Source organism: Gadus macrocephalus, chromosome 1, assembly GCF_031168955.1.
Source record: "Gadus macrocephalus chromosome 1, ASM3116895v1".
Classification (NCBI taxonomy): Eukaryota; Metazoa; Chordata; class Actinopteri; order Gadiformes; family Gadidae; genus Gadus; species Gadus macrocephalus.
Window position 1 is genome coordinate 22127106 of NC_082382.1, and position 22773 is coordinate 22149878.

A 22773-nucleotide genomic window follows, 5' to 3' on the forward strand; every position below is an offset into this window, starting at 1 on the left:
GATGAATTAATGATGAATTAAGAATTATTAAATTACATGGAGATGTTGACTGTCCAAGATCATTGTGGTGAATATTTTGAATTTGTGTCATTTAGACACAGATTAAATTGTGAAGCTGTTTTTGTAGTCCATAGAGAAGAAGATTTTACAATGGAGAGAATATTTATACCACAGTACAGTATTAAGGGGTAGAGTTCATCACCTATACCTGGACCAATCACACGGTACCTTGGCTGTGCGGTCTCCATCATACGGGAACCACTTTCCTGTCTGTCTTTCTATTGGACCACGCAGGTTACCGTTACCACGGTAACCTGCACTAGGTTATTACAGTAACTCACCCTTGGCTACCCGGTGACTTACCCTATGTTATAACAATAACTTGCCCTAGGTTACCACGGTAACCCCTCTTAGGTTACCACAGTAACCCACCCTAGGTAACCTCGGTAACCAACTCTAGGTAACTGGGGTAACTTGCCCTGGGTTACCATGGTAACCCACCCCGATCACCACAGTTACCCGTTGTAAGCTACCAGGGGGACTTGCCCTAGGGTACCACGGTAACTGGTGCTAGGTTGCCAGGGTTACCCCAGCGGCTCTATTCTGTGGAGCTGTGTCTTTAAGCTATTGATGGTTATTGATTGTGTACACAGCCGTAGTCATTGATGGTTATTGATTGAGTTCACAGCCGTATTTATGATGGTGATTGAATGAATATACTGCTGCACTTAATGATGGTTATGAACAGAGTATATTGCTGTGTGGCAGGCCACAACATGACATTGTATCCATGTTTTTATTTCCATCAAAACATTCTGTGAAAAAGTGTTTATGAGGTTGAAAATAAAAGGAAATGAAAAAAAACACCTTGATGCGGTTATGGTTCATGTCTGATTCCAGCAAGAGCGGAGAAATTATAACGTGTAGCGTAATTGGGATGGCTGTTTTCATTATGCGTCGGGTTATGGCACAGTGGTAAGCACTCAGCTTAACTTAGCTTAGCACTAGCACTAGCTTAGCACTGCTACCTCACAGAGTGAGATCCTGGTTTCCTCCCTCGTCCATGTTCGATCGGTCCTCCCGCCCGTGCCCTTGGCCAAGGCACCGTGGCCGCCCACTGCTCCTCGTGCTGCTGGAGATGGGTGAATGCAGAGATCACATTTCTTTGTATGTTCTCTTAGACCTCCCTGGTCTGTTCCACGACGATGAGAGAGGGACATGAGTTGTAGCGCCTCTTCCGTCCTACGAGCCAGTCCGCCAGTTAAAGGTCTGCGGAGCTGGAAGAACAAGAACATGAGAAGTCCATCTATCGGAAGTCCCATCAGAAGTTCTTCTATCGGAAGTCCCTCTATCGGAAGTCCTTCTGTCGGAAGTCCCTCTATCGGAAGCCCTTCTGTCAGAAGTCCCTCTATTGGAAGTCCTTCTGTCGGAAGTCCTTCTATCGGAAGTCCTTCTGTCGGAAGTCCCTCTATCGGAAGTCCTTCTGTCGGAAGTCCCTCTATCGGAAGTCCTTCTGTCGGAAGTCCCTCTATCGGAAGTCCTTCTGTCGGAAGTCCCTCTATCGGAAGTCCTTCTGTCGGAAGTCCCTCTATCGGAAGTCCTTCTGTCGGAAGTCCCTCTATCGGAAGTCCTTCTGTCGGAAGTCCCTCTATTGGAAGTCCGGCTGTCCCTCTATCGAAGTCTTTCTATCGGAAGTCTTTCTGTCGGAAGTCCCTCTATCGGAAGTCCTTCTGTCGGAAGTCCTTCTATTGAAGTCCCTCTGTCGGAAGTCTTCTATTGAAAGTCCGTCTGTCGGAAGTCCTTCTATCTGAAGTCTTTCTATCGGAAGTCCTTCTATCAGAAGTCCTTCTATCGGAAGTACCTCTCATACTTCTCAAGTTAAATATTTGTTGAAATTCTCTTTCTGTCCGGACAGGATCATTAAATGAAATGCTCCCAGATAGGGATGCCTCCTGATTGGCTGGCTCTTTATAGAGGTGCTACCTGATTGTTGGCTCTTTATCTGATAGAAGGAGTTCTTAAGGAGAAGATCTTCTACCATGATGTCGTGGTGATGAGGTCATGATGATGTCATGGTAATATCACAGTGATGAGGTCATGGTGATGAGGTAATGCTGATGAGGTCATGGTGATGAGGTCGTGGTCTAGGAAGGGAAGAAGAAGGAGCAACACTCGAGGCTGAAGTCCAGGAGGTCGGTCGAGGAGCAGCAGTCCTCCACTATCCCACAATCCGCCAGGGCCTGACACGCCTCCTCCCCATAGAACACGCCCTCCGCCTCCCCACTGGAGCAGCAGCAGCAAATGGTGTCACAGCAGCAGGTGGCCCCGCCCCTGGGCAGGTAAGACACGCCCCCAGGGTGGAGCACAAGGAGAAGAGCTCACAGTAGAGACAGGACAGAACACAACGGAGACAGAGGTCTGGGAGAGAGACATAGAGACAGGGTTAGAGTGAGAGAGACATAGAGACAGGGTTAGAGAGAGAGAGGTCTGGTAGAGAGACATAGAGACAGGGTTAAAGAGAGAGAGGTCTGGTAGAGAGACATAGAGACAGGGTTAGAGAGAGAGAGGTCTGGGAGAGAGACATAGAGACAGGGTTAGAGAGAGAGAGGTCTGGGAGAGAGACATAGAGACAGGGTTAGAGAACCAGACAGAGGTCTAGGAGGGAGACATAGAGACAGGGTTAGAGAGAGAGAGGTCTGGTAGAGAGACATAGAGACAGGGTTAAAGAGAGAGAGGTCTGGTAGAGAGACATAGAGACAGGGTTAGAGAGAGAGAGGTCTGGAGAGAGACATAGAGACAGGGTTAGAGAGAGAGAGGTCTGGGAGAGAGACATAGAGACAGGGTTAGAGAACCAGACAGGTCTAGGAGGGAGACATAGAGACAGGGTTAGAGTGAGAGAGGCCTGGGAGAGAGACATAGAGACAGGGTTAGAGAGAGAGAGGTCTGGTAGAGAGACATAGAGACAGGGTTAGAGAGAGAGAGGTCTGGGAGAGAGACATAGAGACAGGGTTAGAGAGAGAGAGGTCTGGGAGAGAGACATAGAGACAGGGTTAGAGAACGAGACAGAGGTCTAGGAGAGAGACATAGAGACAGGGTTAGAGTGAGAGAGGTCTGGGAGAGAGACATAGAGACAGGGTTAAAGAGAGAGGTCTGGGAGAGAGACAAGAGACAGGGTCAGAGAGAGAGAGAGAGGTCTGGGAGAGAGACATAGAGACATGGTTAGAGAGAGAGAGACTACGGGAGAGGGGGAAAGAGACTGAGAGGGGGAGAGACTAAGGCAGACACTAAGGGGGATGGAGAGAGAGGGGGAGAAACTAAGAGAGAGACTAAGGGAGAGGGAGAGGCATAGAGAGAGGGGGAGAGAGAGGGGGAGAAACTAAGAGAGAGAGGGATATGAGGAAAGACTAAATGAGAGGGGAAAGAGGGAGAGACTAAGAGATAGTGGGAGAGTCTAAGAGCGAGAGGGGGAGACACTAAAGGGCTGATTATGGTCCCACATTCATGCAACGCAAGGACCACGCAGACACTTCGATGCAGTCGTGAACCTTTATGGTTCTGCGTCGGGTTTTAGTGAGCGGACCAATCACAGCCCTTGCTGCTGGGTCGCCTCAACGGAAGGGTAACATTTTTGGGAGGCGCACGTCCGGCCCTTGCGCTGAGGTTATGGACCCCTTACATCCTTGCGGACGCTCCTTGCGTCCGCAAGGATGTAAGGGGTCCATAACCTCCTGGCGTTGCGTGAACGTGGGACCATAATCAGCCCTTAAGAGAGGGCTGGTGTCTCTAGATAAGATTCTCTGAAGGCAGTGAGTCTTATAACGTCTGTCTGTCCGTGTGTCTTCAGCTGCACTTTAGGAATGTGTTGCTTAAGACAAAATAATATATAAACATACATATAGATATACAGTATACAGTATCTTTCCGTCTGTGTATAAGTCATATAAGTCATTAAAACATATATCTCTTTATATCTCTATATATTGATATATGTACATATTTTACTTCACTTAAGATCAACTAAGTACTAATGTGGGATTACTGTGTGTGTGTGTGTGTGTGTGTGTGTGTGTGTGTGTGTATGTGTGTGTGTGTGTGTGTGTGTGTGTGTGTGTGTGTGTGTGTGATTATTTGAGTGTGTGTTTGTGTTCTCACCATCGCCAGCCGCCGCCTTGATAGTGGCGGGGTCAGCCCTGAAAGGGGCGTGGTCTGCCCTGAAGGGGGCGGGATAAGTCAGAGAGGGGGCGGGGCTTGCAGAGAACAGGTTGTTTCCGGGGATGGGAGGAGGAGGGTCAGCGTGCGTGTCTGAAGAAGAGGAGGATGAAGGGAGAGAGAGAGAGAGTTGAGGTTGTGTGCATGCCGGCAGGTGTGTGTGTGTACGTGTATTTGTGTATGTGTGTGTGTGTGTGTGTGTGTGTGTGTGTGTGTGTGTGTGTGTGTGTGTGTGTGTGTGTGTGTGTGTGTGAATCTTACCCTCCGTATCACCAGTGGCAGTTGGTTGGTTGCAGATGCATTCGGATTGGTTCAACCTAATTTTAGCCCCGCCAGGGTTATGTCACAGTCTTTTGGCATAGAGTCATTCTCCATCCTGTCAATCAATCAGACAGACAGACAGACAGACAGACAGACAGACAGACAGACAGACAGACAGACACAGACAGACAGACAGACAGACAGACAGACAGACAGACAGACAGACAGACAGACAGACAGACAGACAGACAGACAGACAGACAGACAGATAGGATAACCTAGAATTTATAATCTTAAGTAAGGAACACATGTACATAATAGAACTTCAATACTTAATACTTATATAATAAAACTAAAACAGTTACATAATAAGACAGAACTAGAACACTTAATAAACACTTAATGATTATGAAGACAGAACTCGAATACTTAATACGTAGAAAGATAGTACTGAAAACTGAAATACCTTCCATTCCTTTCTGTCCACTAGTGAGCAGTGAAGTTAACCGTTGCTCGGACTTCAACTGATAATACCGTCACTAATAATAGCAATAAAACACTAGGCTATAGAAACACTACGAATAAGAACATTTGGTATTCTAAAGAAACAGCGAGAGGCAGCAGAGCAGCCGTCAGGGAAGGCGCGGTGATACTTCAACCGCTCACTGGAGATCAGATCTGTGCGGCCCCGTATCTGGCCGAGCGGCCGGGTCTGGCCGAGCGCAATGCGGCGCCCCTTGCTGGCGGAGAACCACCACAAAGGGGCGCCGCGTTGCCGCTCGGCCAGGTCTGGCCGAGCGGCAACGCGGCGCCCCATGCTGGCGGAGAACTGCCACTCTAAGTTTTCAAATGAGACAACTCAATGAGGCATAATGTATTAACAGGTAAAAAGTGAAATTTAAAGAAGTATATAAAATGATATAAAGGTGTATAATATTCTATCAAATAATGAAAGATTTGCATATAAGCTTGAATTGTGCAGTTAGGATGCAGTTTGAATTCAGTGAGGTGCAGTAAGGGCAAAAGGTCTTTCACACACTCGCAGTAGAACTAAAAGTATATTTAGTAGTACTGGTGGTCACATACTGTAGTAAACTAGTAGTATCTTCTGTCTTTTAGTGTAGAGAGAGAGAGAGGACTCCCTTTTCACACAACAATTGCACTATTGCACACATCTTCCATAATGTAAATACTGTGTATTTAGAGTGTATCTTTAATTTATGTTTATACGAGATACTGTAATTTTTGTAATTTTTATTTATACTTATATTATATATTATACTATATACCTGACCTATATCTCTCTCTCTCTCAATATATACCTTGAGAGAGAGAGAGAGAGAGAGAGAGAGAGAGAGAGAGAGAGAGAGAGAGAGAAGAGAGAGAGAGAGAGAGAGAGAGAGAGAGAGAGAGGAGAGAGAGAGAGAGAGAGAGAGAGAGAGAGAGAGAGAGAGAGAGAGAGAGAGAGAGAGAGAGAGAGAGAGAGAGAGAGAGAGAGAGAGAGAGAGGCAGAGAGAGAGAGAGAGAGAGAGAGAGAGAGAGAGAGAGAGAGAGAGAGAGAGAGAGAGAGAGATAAACAGATAAACAGATAAACAGATAAACAGATGGATAGATGGATGGACGGATGGATGCATGGATGGATGGTGGGATAGAGGGATAGAGAGATATAGAGATAGATCGATAGATTGATAGATCGATAGAGATTGATAGAAAGATGGATAGTAATAAAGATAGATAGATCCCTTAATTGTCCAGTACAAGTAACTGTGTGCAGTTTGCTGACCGTCCACCAGGGAGCAGTGTGTCTCAGCGCTGCGGTCCTCCTCGGCTCCATGTTGTTGACAGAGGAAGAGCGGAGACAAAGCGGGCTTTGCGCTGTTTGAGAGGCCGGTACCGGGCGGTGCGCAGTGGTCGTGCGGGTTTTATCGGACTGGATATCGGCAGCACCGAGGCGGACCGAGACCCGTTATCCGCCATCCTCTGGACGCTTTGGGACGAGACGTGTCCGCGGCGACGCGCATGGTGAGTGGAGGATGAGCGCGCACTGCGGGAGCGAGCCTTGGGATGCAGCGACTAAATAAACACGCGCAAAAACAGCGACTAAATAAACACGCGCAAAAACAGGCAGTGGATAAACAACAGAGTATTGATTCGTCATCTGTCTGTCTGTCTGTAAATAGATCGTTTTCCTCTTCAGCATCTGTCTCTTTGTCTGCCTGTCTCCCTGTCTGTCTGTCTCTCTTTGCACCTGTCCATCAGGAGTGCGGTCCTCGGGGTGAAGATGAGGAGGGGGTCGTTGCCATGGGGATCCCTAGCGCTCCTGTCTACTGCATCTGCAGGAGACCCGACATCAACTGTTTTATGATGTAAGACAAGCGTCTGTATGTCCTCTAAAGCATCTGTATCTCCCCCTTAAAACATCTGTATCTCCACTTAAAGCATATGTCCTTTAAAGCACCTGTATCTCCTTTAAAACATCTGTGTCTCCCCCTTAAAACATCTGTATCTCCCCTGTATCTCCCCTTAAAGCATATGTATCTCCTTTAAAGCATCTGTATCTCCTTTAAAGCATCTGTATCTCCCCCTTAAAACATCTGTATCCCCTTAAAGCATCTGTATCTCCTTTAAAGCATCTGTATCTCCTTTAAAACATCTGTATCTCCTTTAAAGCATCTGTATCTCCTTTAAAACACCTGTATCTCCCCCTTAAAACACCTGTATCTCCCCCTTAAAACATCTGTATCTCCCCTGTATCTCCCCTTAAAGCATATCTCCTTTAAAACATCTGTATCTCCCCCTTAAAACATCTGTATCTCCCCTTAAAACATCTGTATCTCCCCTTAAAGCATATGTCCTTTAAAGCACCTGTATCTCCTTTAAAACATCTGTGTCTCCCCCTTAAAACATCTGTATCTCCCTGTATCTCCCCTTAAAGCATCTGTATCTCCTTTAAAGCATCTGTGTCTCATTTAAAGCATCTGTATCTCCTTTAAAGCATCTGTATCTCCCCCTTAAAACATCTGTATCTCCCCTTAAAGCATCTGTATCTCCTTTAAAGCATCTGTATCTCCTTTAAAACATCTTTATCTCCTTTAAAGCATCTGTATCTCCTTTAAAACATCTGTATCTCCTTTAAAGCATCTGTATCTCCCGCTTAAAACACCTGTATCTCCCCCTTAAAACATCTGTATCTCCCCTGTATCTCCCCTTAAAGCATATCTCCTTTAAAACATCTGTATCTCCCCCTTAAAACATCTGTATCTCCCCTTAAAGCATCTGTATCTCCTTTTAAACATCTGTATCTCCCCTTAAAACATCTGTATCTCCCCTTCAAACATCTGGATTTCCTCATAAAATATCTGGATCTCCCCTCAAATCATCTGTCTCCCCTTAAAACATCTGTTTCCCCCCTTAAAACATCTGTATCTCCCCTGTATCTCCCCTTAAGGCATCTGTATCTCCTTTAAAACATCTGTATCTCCCCTTAAAACATCTGTATCTCCCCTTAAAGCATCTGTATCTCCTTTAAAACATCTGTATCTCCCCTTAAAACATCTGTATCTCCCCTTCAAACATCTGGATTTCCTCTTAAAACATCTGGATCTCCCCTCCAATCACCTGTATCTCCCCTTAAAGCATCTGTATCTCCTTTTAAACATCTGTATCTCCCCTTCAAACATCTGTATCTCCCCTTCAAACATCTGGATTTCCTCATAAAATATCTGGATCTCCCCTCAAATCATCTGTCCCCCCTTAAAACATCTGTATCTCCCCTGTATCTCCCCTTAAGGCATCTGTATCTCCCCTTAAGGCATCTGTATCTCCATCTGTATCTCCCCTGTATCTCCCCTTAAGGCATCTGTATCTCCCCTTAAGGCATCTGTATCTCCTTTAAAACATCTGTATCTCCTTTAAAGCATCTGTATCTCCTTTAAAGCATCTGTATCTCCTTTAAAACATCTGTATCTCCCCTTAAAGCATCTGTATCTCCTTTAAAGCATCTGTATCTCCTTTAAAACATCTGTATCTCCTTTAAAGCATCTGTATCTCCTTTAAAGCATCTGTATCTCCTTTAAAACAACTGTATCTCCCGCTTAAAACACCTGTATCTCCCCCTTAAAACATCTGTATCTCCCCTGTATCTCCCCTTAAAGCATATCTCCTTTAAAGGCACCCAGTGCAACTTTCGAGGCTTAAAAATAAACATTCAATTTCTAGTCTTTTTTACACGTAGTAAGTTTCAATAACTCCATACCATTACATACCGACATTTAAGCAGCAAAGATGAGACGTCGTTGTGTGGTGAGAACTGATACAAAATCGATAACAACAACAATGCCGCCATTTTCTTTATTTTTTGTAACCTACAATAAATAAAGCAGGTTTCCAGTCAATGGAAAAATGGCTTCTCCCCACCGGCGATTGTTGTTGTTTACGATTTTCTATCAGTTCTCACCACACAACGACGTCTCATCTTTGCTCCTTGAATGTCGATATGTAATGGTATGGAGTTATTGAAACTTACTACGTGTAAAAAAGACTAGAAATTGAATGTTTATTTTTCATTGAATGTTTACATAAAGTTGCACTGGGTGCCTTTAAAACAAACCTGTCTACTGCATCTGCAGGAGACCCGACATCAACTGTTTTATGATGTAAGACAAGCGTCTGTATGTCCTCTAAAGCATCTGTATCTCCCCCTTAAAACATCTGTATCTCCACTTAAAGCATATGTCCTTTAAAGCACCTGTATCTCCTTTAAAACATCTGTGTCTCCCCCTTAAAACATCTGTATCTCCCCTGTATCTCCCCTTAAAGCATCTGTATCTCCTTTAAAGCATCTGTATCTCCTTTCAAGCATCTGTATCTCCTTTAAAGCATCTGTATCTCCCCCTTAAAACATCTGTATCCCCTTAAAGCATCTGTATCTCCTTTAAAGCATCTGTATCTCCTTTAAAACATCTGTATCTCCTTTAAAGCATCTGTATCTCCTTTAAAACACCTGTATCTCCCCCTTAAAACACCTGTATCTCCCCTTAAAACACCTGTATCTCCCCCTTAAAACACCTGTATCTCCCCCTTAAAACACCTGTATCTCCCCTGTATCTCCCCTTAAAGCATATCTCCTTTAAAACATCTGTATCTCCCCCTTAAAACATCTGTATCTCCCCTTAAAACATCTGTATCTCCCCTTAAAGCATATGTCCTTTAAAGCACCTGTATCTCCTTTAAAACATCTGTGTCTCCCCCTTAAAACATCTGTATCTCCCCTGTATCTCCCCTTAAAGCATCTGTATCTCCTTTAAAGCATCTGTATCTCCCCCTTAAAACATCTGTATCTCCCCTTAAAGCATCTGTATCTCCTTTAAAGCATCTGTATCTCCTTTAAAACATCTGTATCTCCTTTAAAGCATCTGTATCTCCTTTAAAACACCTGTATCTCCCCCTTAAAACATCTGTATCTCCCCTGTATCTCCCCTTAAAGCATATCTCCTTTAAAACATCTGTATCTCCCCCTTAATACATCTGTATCTCCCCTTAAAGCATCTGTATCTCCTTTTAAACATCTGTATCTCCCCTTAAAACATCTGTATCTCCCCTTCAAACATCTGGATTTCCTCATAAAATATCTGGATCTCCCCTCAAATCATCTGTCTCCCCTTAAAACATCTGTTTCCCCCCTTAAAACATCTGTATCTCCCCTGTATCTCCCCTTAAGGCATCTGTATCTCCTTTAAAACATCTGTATCTCCCCTTAAAACATCTGTATCTCCCCTTAAAGCATCTGTATCTCCTTTAAAACATCTGTATCTCCCCTTAAAACATCTGTATCTCCCCTTCAAACATCTGGATTTCCTCTTAAAACATCTGGATCTCCCCTCCAATCACCTTTATCTCCCCTTAAATCTCTGTATCACACCTTTAATAGTTTTGTATCCTTATCTTTAAAACATGTGTTTCTTCACCTTTCAAACAACTGTACCTCAACCTTTAAAAATATCTGTATAAACTTTTACACATCTGTGTATATTTTACCTGTCAAACATCTGTATCATCTTTAAAACATCTGTTTAACCTTTCAAATATCAGTATCATCACATTTCAAAACATCTATAAGACCTTCAAAATATGGTGATCACTAGTGTCTGTTAAAACATCTGCATCTCACTTAAATACCTGTATCCTAACCTGGCCAACACCTTCATCATCACTTTAAACACCCTGTCTCTCTGCATCTTTCCTGTCCTCATGCCTGTCTGTGTGTCTACCTGTCTGTCCCCAGCGGCTGTCAGCGCTGTAATGAATGGTTCTCTCATGCCTGTCTGTGTGTCTACCTGTCTGTCTGTCTACCTGTCTGTCCCCAGCGGCTGCGAGCGCTGTAATGAATGGTTCCACGGAGGATGTGTCGGCGTCTCTGAGAAAACCGCCAAGAGCATCACCGAGTGGTTCTGCCAGAGCTGCAGAGGTAGGACTGACTAGTAGTGACTACTATAACTAGTAGTCACTACTATAACTACTATTCACCACTATATGTATGCGTATGTGACTAGTGAGTACTATAACCAGTCACTACTCTAGTATTAGTGACTACTATAACTAGTCCACGGATCCTTTGAGTAAACACGATAATCCAACGAGCAAACAGCTTCCAGTGCTGCGATGTAGAAGAAAGAGATGGATACTCATTATGTTATCATATGCCTCCTGACGTCGATGTGGCTACAGATAGCTCTGTGAAGACCATCTCTCAATTATCAGCTTGGAGCTGACAATTGATAATAATATTGTCCTAGCTAGGTCTGTTGTTGGCATTAATAACAATGTAGCCATTGCTTGCTCTTTTATTGGCATTGCTAATGATAGCCAAACCCAGCTATGTTATCAGCATTGTTAAAGATAGCCCAAGCTAGCCCTGTAATTAGTATTGCTAATGATAGCCAAGGCTAGAACTGTTTTAAGAATTGTTAATGATAGCCCAGGCTAGCTCTTTAATCAGTATTGCTAATGATAGCCCAGGCTAGCTCTTTAATCAGCATGCTAATAATAGCCCATGCTAGCTCTGTAACTAGCATGCTAATGATAGCCCAGGCTAGCTCTTTAATCAGCATTGCTATTGATAGCCCAGGCTAGCTCTTTAATCAGCATGCTAATAATAGCCCATGCTAGCTCTGTAACTAGCATGCTAATGATAGCCCAGGCTAGCCCCGGTGCTGTCTGTGAGGCAGGTAGCGACGGTCGGCTGGAGATCAAGTTCCGGCCCAAGAAGCTGCGGGAGGATCCGGAACATGGCTCCTCCTCCAGGGTGGACAGGAGGCGGGGCTCACAGGTAATCATCAGTTCCTTCAATTATGTCTCTTCCTGAATATTTATGTGTCCTCCTAACAAGGGGAAGTGATGGCAGCATCTCCTGCTCTGTGTGTTGAGGCGGTCCGCTGTGTTGTGGTGCTCTGTGTGTTAAGGCGGTCCGCTGTGTTGCGGTGCTCTGTGTGTTAAGGCGGTCCTCTGTGTTGTGGTGCTCTGTGTGTTAAGGCGGTCCGCTGTGTTGTGGTGCTCTGTGTGTTGAGGCGGTCCGCTGTGTTGTGGTGCTCTGTGTGTTAAGGCGGTCCGCTGTGTTGTGGTGCTCTGTGTGTTGAGGCGGTCCTCTGTGTGGTGGTGCTCTGTGTGTTAAGGCGGTCCGCTGTGTTGTGGTGCTCTGTGTGTTGAGGCGGTCCTCTGTGTGGTGGTGCTCTGTGTGTTAAGGCGGTCCGCTGTGTTGTGGTGCTCTGTGTGTTGAGGCGGTCCGCTGTGTTGTGGTGCTCTGTGTGTTGAGGCGGTCCGCTGTGTTGTGGTGCTCTGTGTGTTGAGGCGGTCCGCTGTGTTGCGGTGCTCTGTGTGTTGAGGCCGTCCGCTGTGTTGTGGTGCTCTGTGTGTTAAGGCGGTCCGCTGTGTTGTGGTGCTCTGTGTGTTAAGGCGGTCCGCTCTGTGTTGTGGTGCTCTGTGTGTTGAGGCGGTCCGCTCTGTGTTGTGGTGCTCTGTGTGTTGAGGCGGTCCTCTGTGTGGTGGTGCTCTGTGTGTTAAGGCGGTCCGCTCTGTGTTGTGGTGCTCTGTGTGTTGAGGCGGTCCTCTGTGTGGTGGTGCTCTGTGTGTTAAGGCGGTCCGCTGTGTTGTGGTGCTCTGTGTGTTGAGGCGGTCCGCTGTGTTGTGGTGCTCTGTGTGTTAAGGCGGTCCGCTGTGTTGTGGTGCTCTGTGTGTTAAGGCGGTCCGCTCTGTGTTGTGGTGCTCTGTGTGTTGAGGCGGTCCGCTGTGTTGTGGTGCTCTGTGTGTTGAGGCGGTCCGCTGTGTTGTGGTGCTCTGTGTGTTGAGGCGGTCCGCTGTGTTGTGGTGCTCTGTGTGTTAAGGCGGTCCGCTCTGTGTTGTGGTGCTCTGCGTGTAAAGGCACTGTGTGGTGGTGCTCTGTGTGTTGAGGCGGTCCGCTGTGTTGCAGGTGAAGCGCTCGGCCCGGATGTGCGGTGAGTGCGAGGCGTGCCTGCGGACGGAGGACTGCTCGCTCTGTGACTTCTGCAAAGACATGAAGAAGTTCGGCGGCCCGAACCGCATCCGGCAGAAGTGCCGCCTCCGGCAGTGTGAGGTCCGGGCGAGGGTGAGGGTCCACGTTAACGAGTGTCAGGGTGAGGGTCCACGTTAACGAGGGTGAGGGTCCACGTTAACGAGTGTGAGGGTGAGGGTCCCCGTTAACGAGTGTGAGGGTGAGGGTCCCCGTTAACGAGGGTGAGGGTCCCCGTTAACGAGTGTGAGGGTGAGGGTCCCCGTTAACGAGTGTCAGGGTGAGGGTCCTCCTTAACGAGTGTGAGGGTGAGGGTCCCCGTTAACGAGGGTGAGGGTCCCAGTTAGTGAAGAACACTCTGATGAGTGTGAGGGTGAGGGTGAGGGTCCCGTTAGTGAAGAACACTCTGATGAGGGTGAGGGACCCCGTGAGTGGCACGTTCTTAATATTGTTGTTTGTTGTCGTTGAGCAGAAGATGCTGCGTGTGAAGGATGAAGAGGCTGGGGGCGGGGGCCGGGGGCGGGGCCTCCAGCGGAAGGGGGTGGGGCATCTGTCGGAAGACGACGATGGATTCAGCGAGAGCGAATTGGAGCTCTACCAGCAGTACCAGGCGGCTGGCTACAACCACCTGGTATGTGTTGGTGTGTGGGCCTTTGTGTCTTTTTGTATGTGTTTGTGTGTATGTGTGTGTTTGTGGGGGTATATAAAGACAGATATATATATATATATATATATATATATATATATATATACATATGTATATACACATATATATATATATATACATACATCTTTTCCTCAGGTGTGGCAGACTGAGGAAGAGGAAGGAGATTCCGACCCTGCCGTGAGGAAGAGGAAGACGGCTGTCAGAGTGAAACACGTCAAGAGGAAAGAGAGGAAGACAGAGAAGAAGGTAGACACACACACCCCCACACACACACACACACACATACACATGCAGGCACGCAGATTTGGATCTATATTTTGTTTGTTGTATCACTCTCCTCTCTCCTCCTCCCCTCTCTCCTCTTTCCTCTCCTCTCTCCTCTCCTCTCTCCTCTCCTCTCCTCTCCTCTCCTCTCCTCTCCTCTCCCCTCTCTCCTCTGCTCTCCTCTCTCCTCTCCTCTCTCCTCTCCTCTCCTCTCTCCTTTCTCCTCTCCTCTCCTCTCCCCTCTCTCCTCTCCTCTCTCCTCTCCTCTCCTCTCTCCTTTCTCCTCTCCTCTCCTCTCCCCTCTCGCCTCTTTCCTCCTTTCGTCTCTCCTCCCCTCTCCACCTCTCCTCTCCTCTCTCCTCTCTCCTCTCTCCTCTCTCCTCTCTCCTCTCTCCTCTCCTCTCCTCTCTCCAGAAGTCTCTCTCTGAGTTCAAACCTCGCCGCCACAAACCCAAGCAGCGTCACCGTGAACGTGTCCGTCTCAGCGAGAGAGGAGGAGAGCGAGGAGAGCGAGGAGGAGAGAGAGGAGGAGAGAGAGGAGGAGAGAGAGGAGGCGAGCGAGGAGGCGACGGGCCTCAGCAGGAGGTGGCTGGGGGGGCCCACCAGTGCCTGGGCCCCGGCTGCGTTGAATCAGCCAGAAGTGGATCCAAGTACTGCTCAGAGGACTGTGGCATGAAGCTGGCAGCCAAGTGAGTCTCTGACTCTGATGGCTGATTATGGAGTGATCCAGAAGACCCAGACCCAGGACCCAGACCCAGACCCAGAACCAGACCCAGACCTAGAATCAGACCCAGACCCAGACCCCCCCAGACCCAGACCTAGAGCCAAACCCAGACCCAGACCCAGACAGAAGAAAATGTATTTCATTGCTACACTGGTCGTAAAATCCTATGTCTCTCCCCCCCCCCCCTCTCTCTCTCTCTCTCTCTCTCTCTCTCTCTCTCTCTCTCTCTCTCTCTCTCTCTCCTTCTCTCTCTCTCTCTCTCCCCCTCTCTCTCTCCCTCTCCCTCCCTCCCTCTCTCTCTCTCCCTTCCTCTCTCTCTCTCTCTCTCTCTCTCCCCCTCTCTCTCTCCCCCTCCCCCTCTCTCCCTCTCTCTCCCTCTCTCTCCCTCTCTCTCTCTCTCTCTCCCCCTCCCCCTCTCTCTCTCCCCCTCCCCCTCTCTCTCGCTCTCTCTCTCTCCCTTCCTCTCTCTCTCTCTCTCTCTCTCTCTCCCTCTCCCTCCCTCCCTCTCTCTCTCTCTCTCTCTCTCTCTCTCTCTCTCCCTCTCCCTCCCTCCCTCCCTCTCTCTCTCTCCCTTCCTCTCTCTCTCTCCCTTCCTCTCTCTCTCTCTCCCTCTCTCTCCCCCCCCCCGCTCTCTCTCCCTCTCTCTCCCTCCCTCCCTCTCTCCCCCTCTCTCTCTCTCTCTCTCCAGTCGTATCTATGAGATCCTGCCCCAGCGGATCCAGCAGTGGCAGCAGGGTCCGTGTGTGGCCGAGGAGCGCGGCAGGAAGCAGCTGGAGCGAATCAGGAAAGAGCAGCAGCAGGCCAGGCTCCGCCTCTCCCAGATGGAGAGACGCTTCCTGGAGCTGGAGGACATCATCTCCACGGCCAAGAGACAGCTGGTGCAGCAGGACGAGGAGGTACTGTCCTACTGTCATCCTGTCCTACTGTCCTACTGTCCTATTCTGCTACTGACCTACTACTGGCCTCCCTGTGTGTGTGTGTGTCTGTGTGTGTGTGTGTGTGTGGTCGTCAGGTTGCCGAGGGCGATGGGGACGACACAGACCTCCAGATCTTCTGTGTGTCCTGCAGTCATCCCGTCCAACCCAAGGTGGCGCTGAGACACATGGAGCGATGCTACGCTAAGGTACACACACACACACACACACACACACACACACACACACACACACACACACACACACAGACTTTAAGAGATGCTTTGCAAAGGTACACACACACAGATGCTTTGCTAATGTAACAAACACTAAGAAAGTTGTAATAATACAATGTGTGTGTTCACAGTATGAGAGCCAGACATCGTTCGGTTCCATGTATCCGACACGTATTGAAGGGTAAGTCTTTAGTCCATGTACTTCTACCTCTATATCTACTATACATATATCTATACTTATACCTTTATATATTTACCTATATCTATACATGTTTATAGATATTTATATGTACATCTGTGTGCCTGCGTGTGTGTGTGTCTGTGTGTGTGCGTGCGGGTGCTAACGTGTACCTGTGGGTTTGTGTGTGTGTGTGTGTGTGTGTGTGTGTGTGTGTGTGTGTGTGTGTGTGTGTGTGTGTGTGTGTGTCTGTACTGTGTGTGTGTTGCAGGGCCACCCGGCTGTTCTGTGACGTCTACAACCCCCACAGTAAGACGTACTGTAAGAGGCTGCAGGTCCTGTGTCCCGAGCACTCCCGGGACCCCAAGGTACCAGTAGAACCAGAGCCCACTGGGGTGGGACTGGGCAGCTCCCAGTAGGACCTGGGCCCAATGGGAGGGACTGGGCAGCTCCCAGTAAGACCTGGGCCCAATGGGAGGGACTGGCCAGCTTCCAGTAAGACCTGGGCCCAATGGGAGGGACTGGCCAGCTCCCAGTAAGACCAGGGCCCACTGGGGTTGGACTGGGCAGCTCCCAGTAGGACCAGGGCCGACTGGGAGGGACTGGGCAGCTCCCAGTAAAACCTGGGCCCAATGAGAGGGACTGGGCAGCTCCCAGTAAAACCTGGGGCCAATGAGAGGGACTGGGCAGCTCCCACTATAACCAATGTGGCTGTACTGGGCAGCTCCCAGTATAACCAGTAGCAGACTGGAGTGGGACTGGGCAGCTCCCAGTAGAACCAGTAGCAGACTGCAGTGGTACTGAGCAGCTCCATTGTTGGCACTGGTGTTACTGGTCCCAGAAGTACCGTACCATGGTGTGGTCCAGGTGTTACTGGTGCTACTGGTGTTACTGGTCCCAGTAGTACCGTACCATGGTGTGTTCAGGTGTCGGTGGACGAGGTGTTACTGGTACCAGTAGTACAGTACCATGGTGTGTTCCAGGTGTTACTGGTACCAGTAGTACAGTACCATGGTGTGTTCCAGGTGTTACTGGTACCAGTAGTACAGTACCATGGTGTGTTCCAGGTGTTACTGGTACCAGTAGTACAGTACCATGGTGTGTTCCAGGTGTTACTGGTACCAGTAGTACAGTACCATGGTGTGTTCCAGGTGTTACTGGTACCAGTAGTACAGTACCAGTGTGTGTCCAGGTGTCGGTGGACGAGGTGTGCGGCTGCCCGCTGGTGAAGGACGTCTTCCAGCCCACCGGAGAGTTCTGCCGCGTCTCCAAGAGGAAGTGCAACAAACATTACTGCTGGGAGAAGCTCCGCAGAGCCGAGATGGACCTGGAGAGAGTCAGAGTGGTGAGTCATGACCTGGAGAGGGTCAGAGACCTGGAGAGAGTCAGAGTGGTGAGTCATGACCTGGAGAGGGTCAGAGTTGTGAGTCATGACCTGGAGAGGGTCAGAGACCTGGAGAGAGTCAGAGTGGTGAGTCATGACCTGGAGAGGGTCAGAGACCTGGAGAGAGTCAGAGTGGTGAGTCATGACCTGGAGAGGGTCAGAGTTGTGAGTCATGACCTGGAGAGGGTCAGAGACCTGGAGAGAGTCAGAGTGATGAGTCATGACCTGGAGAGGGTCAGAGACCTGGAGAGAGTCAGAGTGATGAGTCATGACCTGGAGAGAGTCAGAGACCTGGAGAGAGTCAGAGTGATGAGTCATGACCTGGAGAGAGGCAGAGACCTGGAGAGAGTCAGAGTGGTGAGTCATGACCTGGAGAGGGTCAGAGACCTGGAGAGAGTCAGAGTGCTGAGTCATGACCTGGTGGGAGTCAGAGTGCTGAGTCATGACCTGGAGAGAGTCAGAGTGGTGAGTCATGACCTGGAGAGAGTCAAGAGTGGTGAGTCATGACCTGGAGAGAGTCAAGAGTGGTCAGTATGAGCAGCATTATCAGTATTCTTCTTATTAGTGTGGTGGCAAAGAAAGCCACATTATTGGTATCTGTTCATTATATTTTTTGTGATCCACTGATTCAGATGTAATCCCAAAAAAAATAGGAAAGAGGGGGGTTTGTTATCCCCATGGTTACGACCCATGCCAAGTTGATGATACTTTTTAGCTTCACCATCCAAACACACTGCAGAGTTCTAGTGTTGTAACAGTGTTTGTAACGTTGATGTCTCTGGTGTTTCCCCTCTCTCTCTCTCTCTCTCTCTCTCTCTCTCTCTCTCTCTCTCTCTCTCTCTCTCTCTCTCTCCGTAGTGGTATAAGCTGGACGAGCTGTTTGAGCAGGAGAGGAACCTCAGGACGGCGATGACCAACCGAGCCGGCCTGCTGGCTCTGATGCTGCACCAAACCATCCAACACGACCCCGTCACCACAGACCTCCGATCGGCGAGGGACAGATAGACCTGCAGATAGACCTGGGCTCCACTAGGGACCACCGGAGACCACTAGAGAGAGATAGACCTACAGATAGACCTGGGCTCCACTAGGGACCACCGGAGACCACTAGAGAGAGATAGACCTACAGATAGACCTGGGCTCCACTAGGGACCACTGGAGACCACTAGAGAGAGATAGACCTACAGATAGACCTGGGCTCCACTAGGGACCACTGGAGACCACTAGAGAGAGATAGACCTACAGATAGACCTGGGCTCCACTAGGGACCACCGGAGACCACTAGAGAGAGATAGACCTACAGATAGACCTGGGCTCCACTAGGGACCACTGGAGACCACTAGAGAGAGATAGACCTACAGATAGACCTGGGCTCCACTAGGGACCACCGGAGACCACTAGAGAGAGATAGACCTACAGATAGACCTAGGCTCCACTAGGGACCACTAGAGACAGATAGACCTACAGATAGACCTGGGCTCCACTAGGGACCACTGGAGACCACTAGAGAGAGATAGACCTACAGATAGACCTGGGCTCCACTAGGGACCACTAGAGACAGATAGACCTACGGTCGACTAGGGACCACTAGAGACAGATAGACCTACAGATAGACCTATGGTCCACTAGGGACCACTAGAGACAGATAGACCTACAGATAGACCTACGGTCCACTAGGGACCACTAGAATCCCCTAGAGACACATAGACCTACAGATAGACCTACAGATAGACCTACAGATAGACCTATGGTCCACTAGGGACCACTAGAGACAGATAGACCTACTGATAGACCTACAGATAGGCGTTGGCTCCACTAGGGACCACTGGAGACCACAAGAGACAGATAGACCTAGGCTCCACTAGAGACCATTAGAGACAGACAGACCTACGGTCCACTAGGGACCACTAGAATCCACTAGAGACAGATAGACCTACGGTCCACTAGAGACCACTAGAATCCACTAGAGACCACTAGAATCCATTAGAGACAACTAGAGACCACTAGATACAGATAGACCTATGTTCCGCGTGTGTATGTCTGTGTGTGTGTGTGTATTTGTGTATGTATGTGTGTATGTGTGTATCTATTCCTGACCGTCTGGGTGTGTGTATGCGTGCGTGTGTGAGTGCGTGTCACTTTACCCGAAGAGAAACATGAGGTTCAGCTCGTCTCTCCCAAATTGCTGTAAATAGTTGCCATGGAAACAGATGTCCCGTTTCCGTAATGACGACCACGTCGACGTCCTCTCTGTGTCACTTCTCTCTTTTATTCCACATGAGCCCAGCTCTGTTTCGTGGTGTGTTGTGTTTTATACGTCATGTTGATTTGTTTGGTGATATTTCATGTTGTGTTCCCTTATTAAAACTACAACATTTTATCAAAAGTTGATTAAGTTGCTTAATTTTGGGATCGTTTCTAAATGGTGAAAGAAGGATAGAGGAATGAGAGAGGAGAGACGGAATGATGGAGGGTGATTGAGGAGATACAGAAGGATGGAGAAGAGACAGAATGATGGAGGGATGATAGCTAATTTTTACACAGATATGAAACGCTACACGATGTGGATAAAATCTCAACTTCACCTCTTAATCTCTATGTATAGAAATGGTTCTGGCCATAACAGCACCCTTTTAGTTTAAGAATAAAACTTCAGTATACAACAATTTAGAAGAATCTTTCATATACAATTATTTATAAAAATGATATGACATTATTTATAATTGTACAATTAATTTACAGTAATCCACAGAAAAGTTGTTTATAAGTGGACCTTTTTAAATAAAAGCGGTCAGTCGAATATTCACAGAAATTACCTATATCTTTGAATGACCTATATCCTATGACCTATAGATCCTTTTGAGATCGTTAAAATAAAGAAAGGTTTTCATGCGAAATACCCATAGCCTGTGTGGTGAATCCCCTCTGTGCTGCTGATGCCCGCTGCCCCTAGAGGTCTGAGAGAGCAGTGCGCTCATCTAATCCTCTTGATCAGTAATTGGCTCCAGGTGTGCTCAGGTGTAGACCAGTTGCTATACGCAGACCTGCTAGTGTCAGGTGCCTCCAGTCTCACTGTGTTCCTGACAATGTGAGTTGCCTTCTTGTCAAAAACATGACACATGACACTTTCAAGTTGTTTTTTAAATGTATTTTATATCTCCATATATCAATCAACATTTTCAATAATAATGTATACATCCCATAATAATCGCAAGTCATCTGATACCCAGTGATTTTAAAACTCCCTGGCTTCAGCGATCAGAAACCATCCAACAAAATTATCCCTAAAGCCAAAATCTTGTTGTAGAAAGCTGTACATCTGTGGTTGGTATTTACATCGGGACAAAAGCACATTCTAAAGCTTACAAACAACGTATGGCTACTGTATGGCTGTTCACTGTTCAGAAGACCAGTCTGCCAGTCTGTCTGTCTGCCTGTGTGCCTGTCTGTGTGTAGTCTAGTGAAAGGCCTAGATCTTCCACTAGGTGAGGTGGGAGGTGGTTTATAACCCTCTGACTGTGGGGAGTAGGGATGGTGTTGTTGGTTCTAAGCCTGCTCCAGGTTAGTTTGGCCCAGCTACGTCTAGCTGTTTAGCTGGTTAAGTGACGGTCTCGCTGGTTAACTGGCTTTATTGTCTGTGTTTAGCTGGCTAACTTTTTAGCTAGATAAGGATGAAGCTAACTAAATATTTAGCATATTACTATTTACTGCTATTTACTTGGCTATTTATTTAGTCTGCCAACTGTCTGAGGGTGTTCAGGTTTTAACTTCTCTGATAAATAAAATGTAAGAATCTGAAATTCTGGCTCGTTAAAATACAGTGTGTGTGTGTGTGTGTGTGTGTGTGTGTGTGTGTGTGTGTGTGTGTGTGTGTGTGTGTGTGTGTGTGTGTGTGTGTGTCACGGGTTCGATCCCTGAAGGGAGGGGCTGATGAGGCACTTGTTGTCTCCACTCTACTGCTATATGGCTGTTGCTAGGTAACTGGTCTTCCAGCTGATATGTTGCCATGGTGACGAGAGAGGAGGCCTTAGCAAATGTCCGCCTCTAGGATCAACAAGAATATCAAAAACACCTGACACAAGCAAATTATTACTCATAACCCACCATCCTTGCATAATTTCATGAGCCTATATTGTTTTAAAAGGTTTCATGCTGTGGTAATAGCGATAAGGAGTCGGGCTCCTCCTCCTTGAAGGGTCCAAGTGAGGAGGAGTCAGGAGTATTCTCCTTGTTTTGGTGATGACACCTCCTGCTGTCTGACACGGGACACCTCTAGTCCTTCTGCTCCATGATCTCCTTCTCTACCTGCTACAACCATCACTTCTCCTCAACTACCTCATCATCTCCCTCCTACTCCTCCCCCCTCCCTCTTCCCCCTCCTCCTCCTACTTCTCTCCCTCCTCCCCCCCCCCTCTCCCTCCTCCCCCCCCCCCCCTCTTCCTCCTCCTCTCTCCCCTCCTCCCCTCCCTCTTCCTCCTCCTCTCTCCTCCTCCCCTCCCTCTTCCTCCTCCTCTCTCTCCTCCTCCCCTCCCTCTTCCTCCTCCTCTCTCTCCTCCTCCTCTCTCTTCCTCCCCTCCCCCCTCTCCCTCTTCCTCCTCCTCCTCCTCTCTCACCCTCCTACTCTATATTCTGCTGGAGATCTTGGTGTCAGCTACAAGATTGTTCTTCCAGCCAATTAGAGAGACAGTCCCCTGACTAAGTCCCGCCCCCTAAGCCGACTGCCAATCAGATCTTGTTTCAGCCTGTGTGGGTGGGGCTCCCGCCAGGGGCCAGGGTGTTGCCATGCCAACTCAGCTCTTGAACTATAAGAACCCTCCCCCCTCCCAGACCCCACTTCTACTGAGGTGATGCTGGCGTCTGATTGGCTAAACTCTGACTTGTCCACCGGCCCGAGGAAGGAGAAAGCTGCCGTCTGATGGGACGGTAGGAGGTGCTTTCTTTCTCGCTCTCTTTGTCGTCCTTTCTTCCTGTCGGTCCCTCCCCTTCCTGTCTTCGCTCTCCCCCCCCTCCCCCGCTCCTCCCCCCCTCGCCCCAGGCTACTCTGCTCCTCCTCCACCCGGTCTAGGTCCAAATCAGGAGCCCCACTCCTCCTCTCTGCTCCTCCGCTCTGTCGGAGGGGGGGCGTGCTCCTCCTCTCTGCTCCTCCTCTCTGCCGGAGGGGGGGCTTGCTCCCCCCCGGTGCTGAAGCCAGACTCCGCTCCTCCCGCTCCTCCCGCTCCTCCCACTCCTCCTGCTCCTCCTGCTCCTCAGGGCCTTGGGGAGAGAAGCTTTCATTAAAGGAGTTCAGTACCGCTCAGAAGCTAACCCGCTAACCACAGCTAGCTGCTTTCAGTACCGCTCAGAAGCTAGAGTGCTAACCACAGCTAGCTGCTTTCAGTACCGCTCAGAATTTAGAGCACTAACCACAGCTAG

General features: G+C 48.3%; 2 protein-coding genes and 1 long non-coding RNA gene across 14 annotated transcripts in view; 2 read left to right on the forward strand and 1 right to left on the reverse strand.

The window, feature by feature from the left end:
* The window catches only part of fgd1 (FYVE, RhoGEF and PH domain containing 1), a 16648-nt gene extending 15782 nt beyond the window's left edge, over positions 1–866 (forward strand). Inside the window, 1 exon segment of the mRNA XM_060057907.1 lies at positions 1–866. This exon segment is cut by the window's left edge and continues 1920 nt beyond it. The gene's annotated coding sequence lies outside the window, so the exon portion shown is untranslated.
* On the reverse strand, positions 753–5154 carry LOC132462960 (uncharacterized). Of its 2 annotated transcripts, none has more exons than XR_009526940.1 (4): positions 4937–5154; positions 4471–4585; positions 4153–4302; positions 753–1277 (listed from the first exon to the last, which is right to left on the reverse strand). It is a non-coding gene; the product is annotated as an uncharacterized LOC132462960 (long non-coding RNA). The 2 variants fall into 2 exon arrangements; XR_009526939.1 differs by having other exon boundaries at positions 753–2418.
* Positions 5155–6265: 1111 nt separating this feature from the next.
* cxxc1a (CXXC finger protein 1a) lies at positions 6266–19747 on the forward strand. Of its 11 annotated transcripts, none has more exons than XR_009526851.1 (16): positions 6270–6492; positions 6730–6836; positions 10836–10936; positions 11664–11797; positions 12935–13090; positions 13467–13625; positions 13797–13907; positions 14340–14614; positions 15338–15545; positions 15662–15772; positions 15931–15980; positions 16249–16345; positions 17170–17322; positions 18220–18368; positions 18775–18822; positions 18881–19747. XR_009526851.1 is itself a non-coding variant. In XM_060058042.1 (15 exons), exons 1-14 carry the CDS (start codon positions 6490–6492, stop codon positions 18364–18366), a joined length of 1809 nt encoding a protein of 602 aa, XP_059914025.1. In that variant the 5' UTR covers positions 6268–6489; the 3' UTR covers positions 18367–18368; positions 18775–19747. The 11 variants fall into 11 exon arrangements, 8 of the variants coding, with proteins under 8 accessions (XP_059914054.1, XP_059914025.1, XP_059914002.1 ...); XR_009526852.1 differs by lacking the exon at positions 18775–18822 and having other exon boundaries at positions 18881–18928; positions 18965–19747; XR_009526870.1 differs by lacking the exons at positions 18775–18822; positions 18881–19747 and adding an exon at positions 16904–16918 and having other exon boundaries at positions 6267–6492; positions 17129–17322; positions 18220–18360.
* The last annotated feature ends 3026 nt before the right edge of the window (positions 19748–22773 follow it).